The following is a 6,988-nucleotide window of genomic DNA, read 5'->3' on the forward strand; positions in this document are numbered from 1 at the left end:
GCTGCAGCCGAGCACCACGGGGCAGGGCAGGGCAGGGCAGGGCAGGGGCTCTGTTTGCTGCCTGGCGGAGGAGGGAATGCAGAGCATCGCCCCTGTCTCCCGGAGCACCACGCACAGCCCCTTGGTAGGATCACAAGTTGCTTCCTCTGGTGACTTCCCTCCTTCTCCCCCAGCGAAGGTCGCAGAGGCCCCGTGTCTCTCTACCCACCAGTGACACCACCCTGGTGTCTCTGCCCGGTGGGTGCTCCCAGAGCACCCTCATACTGCATCGACCGTGGGATGCTCGTTTTCATCCTCTGGGTGCAGAGACACGGCTCCGACGGTACAGACACCGGCCTCCTCTTTGCCTACAAACCCGAGGTACCAGCGCTGCTCTGCAGAGCTTTCCACCGTCCACCGCCCTCTTCTCGATTTTCCACCAGAACGAGCGAGCGCAGCCCTTGCAAACAAGAGCTGCTGTATTTCTGATTCTGAGCAGCTTTAGCAGCGCAAGGCTTTGTGCTCTCCTCGTCTGCAGGGATTAAAGAAAGCCCTTGAATAAACCTTGACATAATTCCTGAGAACTGTTCCTGAGTGTTTTCTCCTGAAATTCCAGAGATTGGACGGTTTAGCTGGAACTTTCTTGCTGTGCCCGTTTCAGTGTGTTTTTATGATACGTACTTCAGCTGGGAGAGAATCAGAATCATTTACTGAGGGTTTTAAAAACCACCAGAGCAAACCTTCAGAGGGGCTCTGCTTTACCAGGCCGCAGGAAACGCTGCACACCCCCTGTCTGAGCAAACAGCCCTCCAGGACAGTATCTCCTGTAACTGCTAAACCTCCTTTCCCAGAACTCAGGCAGGGGGGCGGAAACAGGAGACAAACTCAGAGCCTGAACAGCAGAAACTAGCGCAGGAATCAATACCGGAGCCCCTTTAAGGGCTCTTTTACTTTTGATGCCTCTAATAGCATTGCTGCACGCTGTGTTGTGTGTTACTACAATGTAATGACTTTATCAACCACATAATTAATGTCATCAGAATAAAAATGCCCTTTAAGGCGACTTAGAATAATAATGAATTTATTCCTAATTATGACAGCTATTTCAACTCATCTTTTCAGAGCTGGAATTCCCTTTCCTTCTCTGGAAAGGCGTGCTTTTGTCAGGCAGGCACAGCCACTTATTCCTGTACCTCAAGTGCCTGACAGCTGCTATTGATTTTTTTCTTTTTTAAAAGCAATGGCATTTGATTTCTATTTCTATTTTTCTATTTCAGGAAGCTGGTGCACTGATCAGAAGAGCACAGAAACAGCTTTAGTAAGGCAAGCAGCCCGCCAGCAGCTCTGAGACAGCCCACCATGCAAGTTACTATGGTGTTGCGCTTGAGGTGGGGGGGAATAAGCTAATATATTTATTATACCCAGCTCTACCCTTAGGAAAAGCATCATTTCCACCGATCGGCGGATTAACCCACTCCAAGTAACAGCCAGAACTGATCGCTGCTGCTCAGACCGCTGCAGCGCGGAGTCCGAAGCCACGCAGAAGGGTTAGTGCCTGCTAGTCTAACCCACCGCCTGGCTCTGGCCGCGGGGACAGCAGCAGCAGCAGCAGGCTGGCAGCTGGGGAGCAGCGGTGGGGTGGTGGCTGACCTGCTGGCTCCCCCTGGTGACACGACTCGCGCGTGGGAGGTGACAAGGAGCCTCTTGAGGATCTCCACTCGCATGGCTTTCCACTTCTCGGGGGGCGAGATGTGTAGTGCCAGCACCGTGTAGTAGTGGGGGCCGTCCACCTCGTAGGCACTCTCCACCCACTTCTCTTTGGGGTGCTCCATGAAGCTCTGGAGGTTCTTCTCCTCCCTCGAAGTCGCTCGAGTTCTGAAATACAAGAAAACCATCAGCAGTTGCTCTGACTCTTACATTTGCTGCTTCCCGGGGTGCTGAGGTCCTGAGTTCACCCAGTCCCAGGCAGGAAAAGGCAGCGCTACCCTGGCACTATTGGGTTCTCCCCCAAATCATCAGCTGGTTGAGGGTTTGCTCCCAGTGAGGCACACCAACCTGGCCACTCGCTTCTCCTTGGAGCTGGGTATGGTACCAGAGAGGCTGGCAAGGCAGCTGGCCTTGCCCCACAGGAGGACACTACTACTGAAAAGCTACTTCTCCTTTTTTTAGAGAAAAAATAGTCAGGCCAGCCAGCCCACGTGTTCAGCTTATACCATTTCCCAGCTGAGGCTAAGCAGCTCCTACGGCCAGGCCTGAGATCAACCTCTGTTATTCACCTACTGCAAAAGCAATCTCGGAGAAGACACAGACAATTCCAAAGACAAAACGCTAAGCGTATTTACTGTAAGAGTAAAGTTTTTTTTTTTTTCCCCTTTCCCCTGGCTCCAGCCTCTTCAGGAGTCCTGACAGCCCAGAGCTGACGGTGCAACCGCTGTGTCAGAGCAGACCGCGTGAAGATGTATCACACCGTACCACACTACTGCTTCGCTTCATCGGGAGGAGGCTGCCAGCCAGGCAGCTCCCTCGGTTTTTGAGTTCGATAGACTCTCCCTACCAGGAAGGTGTAAAGCTGTGTCTGGAGTCAGCATGGTGTGACCTTTTCATTTGCAGCTGGTAGCCAACTAGTAGCTCTTCATTTTCCCCGTTTAATATCGACACGTCTTTAGAAAAAAAAACAATGTCTGGGAACGACGTAATACATTTTTCTACAAGAGCCGCACAGCGGGTTCTGGGCTCTCTGGTGCCAGCAAGCAGCCTAACGAGATGAAAAGAATAGTTCATTTATTTGTCTCCCAAGGGACTCGGAAAACAATAGCAGAGGGATCTGGAGATAGATACTCAAAACAATAGACAAATTGTATCAGAGCCAAAACGTGGATTAGTTCCAGGCGGGAAAGCGAGAGAGATTTCAGCGCACTCCATCTGGAGTGACCTTGGGTGGAGAGGTGTGTGTCTTAACACGGACACCCTCATCTCGTTAGCGGCACTTTCTAGTACCTACACAAATAACCGGCGTAGGGGCATTACACTCTCTGCGGGGTCTGTACCATCAGGACCAGCCCCTGCCCTTCCCAAGCACTCAGGAGCCCACAGGTTTGTACAAGAGTGTCAAAACTGGTGACAAATCGGATTGTGTTATTTTAACATCAGATAAAACGATACTGGGCTAAGTTTTCAACTAACTAGTACTTCATTATAGCGTGTCTCTTTTGTCTGTTCCAGAGAAAAGGAAGCTGGCAGCGTTTCTTTTATCTAATAACCCTGCTGCTCACCCCAGAGGTAGCAATTACATCTGGAGTGGAAAGAGCAGCTCATTCCCCACCCGAGCTTTTACTCAACAGGTTCCCTGTTATCCTGCGTGTTCAGGCAGCAGCACTTTACTCCCAACAATGTAAACCTGTAACAATCTACTTAAAACAGGCGATTTGGTTCCTCCTAAGCCTGTTGTGTGATTTCCCACCGTTCCTGTGGGAATACATGTACCAAGCCCAGCCTACAGCCCTTCTACATCTTTCTGAGACTAGGAGTGGAAGGCAGAGACTGCTGCTAAGAGAAAGGTACTGACGTGTTGAGGACGTAGAGCACCGTGTGGATTATGTAGGGAATGAGGTGTATGTTGCTCTCCCTTCCTCCTCCTCCAGTATCTACGCTGAATGACTGCTCCATCGCAAACCGGAGGAACAGCAGTTTAATGTCATGGACATTGAGCTGGTAGGTGGGTTCCCGCTGCCCTGTGCACTCCTGGAGGTACGTGTTGTGTCTGAAAAACAGCAGCAAGTGTTATGTTATTAAAAACTCCTTCAAAGTTTAATGCAGTTTCTTCTTCCACACCAAATGTGAACAAGTTTCTCACAGAAAAGCTTCAAAGAATGAGCAGGATACAAAAACGCAAGTGCTGCCACCTCCTATTAACCTCCCCGAAGGGCAGCTCTCGGCTTACTCTGGCAAATCCAATTCCATCTCCATACAGCTGCGCCATACACCCATCGACACTATTTTTCCACGTGCGGGGCTTGGGATCAGTTCCCTGGCTGGAACGCGTTAAAGCTGTGCCCACTCCTGACTGCTGACACGACTGGGCAAACCCGGCACAAGGTGGAGCAGAACACTGCCACCAGGATGAACCACCGCCTTCTGCTCCGGGTCAGCCTACGGTAACTCACTGCCACCCCACAGAGGTCTGCAAATCCCCTGGGGTCAGACAGGTTTCTTCAGTAAAGTAGAGGGTCACTGGGCCACAAATCACTCACACTGTTACTGCACACCGCATCTTCGGGAGTGACTGGGGGCTAAGGGCGAGCTTAATTTATTTAGGTGTATGAAGCCAAGAAGCAAAGAGACACCTGCACTTTTTTAGGAGACGTACTCAATGGTAGAATCTGAAGTGGCTCATGTTTACTCGGATTTATCTGCCATTACCTCTGATTCCGCGGCTTTTGTGCCTGTGGCAATGTACTGACTCACCCACCCAAACGCAGAACAGCCTGAGAAGTCACTCTCTGTACTCACCGTGCTAAGCAAGTGGCGAAAGCAGACTCTGGCACATGAGGCCCCCACACTGGCAGGAGCCCGTTACACTTGGTGTTGGCATTTTGTAGGGCTGCACTCTCCCATTCCTCCCGGCCGCGAGCAAGTCTGCATTGAGAAAGCAAGCTGCACCCAGGCGAGTTGGAAGCAGGCAAGTTTCTGCCCGAGAAACCATCCAAAACTTGGCAATTCCACAGCTTAACGCCGGGGACTGCACTTTGCAGTGTCCACTAAAGCAGACCACAACGGAGAAGCCCGTGGCTCTCTCCAGGCTGCACAGTGATCAGCTCCCAGGCAAACCCACCCGGAGTTACAATGCCTGGAAAAGAGTGTCAGCCACCGCTCTCCAGCCCGTGCCCAGAACGTACCTTACGGCTGCCAGGTGACAATCGTAGTGGACAATGTTGAAGTGAGAGACTGTGCTGTACCCCTGCTGCTTGCGGGGCTTGTTCTCAAACTCCTCCAGTGCAACGCGCTTGGTGAAGGTATAAATACCCAGGACTTTGGTGGGCTGCAGTGACACAACAGTGGTGTTAAGGATCACCCGCTTCTGTCACAGCTCACGCTTGACATAGCGCTGAATTTCACCTCAAACGTACGCTGAGCAAATCTTCCACGTACCTGGAACTTGTATCCTTCCCGGCAGATGCAGCAAGTCAGGCCTGGCTCTTCTATAAGCTCCTCCATCTGCTTAAGCAGCGCAGTCTTGGTCACCACCTGACCCTTCTCATTCGTCTGAAAGAAAGAACAGCTCAGGCAGGTTAAAAACACGATGCTGACCACCACCATCCCCACCCCTGTGACAGGAATGCACAACCTATTTCCCAGCCCGCTATTAGCAACCGCATTTACTCTCCCGGCAGCACCGGGCAAACCGTGGGCTCAAGCTCTGCAATATTTGTCAATAAATCATTTGACACGAATCCTTGTGCGGCAGTTTTAGCAAGACAGAAATAAAAGATCATCAGGTCACTCGTCTGCCGTCCGTGCACAGACATTACCGTCATCCCCAGCGTGCCCAGGGCCTTCTGTCTCATTGCCATGGCCATTCGCTTCTTCTCTGCACGTGTCTCCTTCCGAGCAGCGTCGATCTTCTTGTTCACCTCTGGGTGTTCCCTTAGTGCCTCCAGAAGATTCTCTGCTAACGTCCCGATGCCTTCATCGCTAGACACCTGCTCCAGTTTATGCAGGTTGGTAATCGAGTCGGTACCTATTAGCACCTAAGAGGGATTGAAACACGCACCTTCTTCAGAAAAAGGGAGCACGTGACAGCAACCGCTCCAACCCACGACAGCTCAGCAGAAACACTCAACTGCAACAATTTTTGCCAAGTGTCTAACCTTCTTCTTTGATGCTCCCATGTTATTCTGGACCTGAAAACTCTGTACGAGACTGGGGCCATTTGCCTCTTCACTGGCCATTGCTAAGAGGTCAGCCAGGGTGCTGGATAAGGAGCATTCTTAAAGCAACAATCAAGCCCTGAGAAGCCTAGTTAACACTATATAGTTCAGAGTGCTCCGTTCCCTTCTCTTCACACTGGCGTGTAAATCTCACACCACACAGAAAGAGAAGACACTTAAGTCGAAATCTCTGCCCTCCAGACTTATCCAGACCAGCAGATGATCCCTGAAGTTGGCGTGTCTCCCCCAGCCCAGTAAAACCAGTATAGAATTAACGACCACCGATATAACTGCTTATCTACAGACACAAAAGGCAGCGTAAGAAGCCGGCCATGTCCTACTTGGCTTTCTGGGCAGCCCCCTTACCTGCGTAGCAGGGTGCTGCGTGGCAAGTCCTCGGAGCAGGCGCAGGATAAAAGGAAGTGCAGGTCGAGATAAGAATTTCTTCCATATGTCTGCGTCCAAACTGCACAGAAAACAAGAGGCAGCAGCTGAAGGGCAGTGAGCCGCTCCGAAAAGGGAACTGGCGGTCAGCCAGCAGCACAGCTTGCGGAGTGCAGGCCGCAGGCAAGACCAGCACCCTTCCCCCCATGCCCCTCCTCCGGTAATCAATGAAGCGACGTTCACACTCCCACTACCTCGTTGTGCACACTAACAGCCACAGTGTCTGCTCCTGCCCTTGGGATCTGTCTGATGTCCGAGAGCTGGACATCGACAAAAACTGTGCTACAATGCAATAGGTGAGGAACAGGCAAGAAACTCGTGACATCCAAGGAATCAGCTCGGATGGGTACTGAGTGGGAAGATTACGGGCCCATCCCAGTGAGCCCAGTGTCTCACCAGACCCTTTGCATCACAGCCGTTCCACATCTAAACGCTTCTGAACGTGGACTAGTTACGGCTTTCTTGGAAGGCTACTGTGGTGACAAAACGAGAGAAGGATGCTCAGGATTCTGACCCACATTAAGCAGTGACTCTTACTTCTTTGCACTGGGAATGTGCTTCTTCATGTAGTCGAGGGCGTTCTGCGTAATTCCCTTCTGAAGGATGAGGTCTTTCAGCTGATGGCCATTGCTGTTGTT

At 51.4% G+C, this 6,988-nt stretch overlaps 1 protein-coding gene across 1 annotated transcript in view; it reads right to left on the minus strand.

The window, feature by feature from the left end:
• Positions 1 to 6,988, minus strand: part of UBR4 (ubiquitin protein ligase E3 component n-recognin 4) — a gene marked incomplete at its 5' end in the record, with an annotated part of 72,044 nt that overhangs the window by 4,200 nt on the left and 60,856 nt on the right. Inside the window, 8 exons of the mRNA XM_010137285.1 lie at positions 1,630 to 1,854; positions 3,545 to 3,739; positions 4,489 to 4,614; positions 4,875 to 5,017; positions 5,128 to 5,241; positions 5,508 to 5,726; positions 6,273 to 6,372; positions 6,888 to 6,988. The exon at positions 6,888 to 6,988 is cut by the window's right edge and continues 18 nt beyond it. Of these exons, the coding sequence (XP_010135587.1) occupies positions 1,630 to 1,854; positions 3,545 to 3,739; positions 4,489 to 4,614; positions 4,875 to 5,017; positions 5,128 to 5,241; positions 5,508 to 5,726; positions 6,273 to 6,372; positions 6,888 to 6,988 (1,223 nt within the window). The remainder of the gene's footprint in view (positions 1 to 1,629; positions 1,855 to 3,544; positions 3,740 to 4,488; positions 4,615 to 4,874; positions 5,018 to 5,127; positions 5,242 to 5,507; positions 5,727 to 6,272; positions 6,373 to 6,887) is intronic.

Source organism: Buceros rhinoceros, unplaced genomic scaffold (assembly GCF_000710305.1).
Source record: "Buceros rhinoceros silvestris isolate BGI_N320 unplaced genomic scaffold, ASM71030v1 scaffold12860, whole genome shotgun sequence".
NCBI lineage: Eukaryota > Metazoa > Chordata > Aves > Bucerotiformes > Bucerotidae > Buceros > Buceros rhinoceros.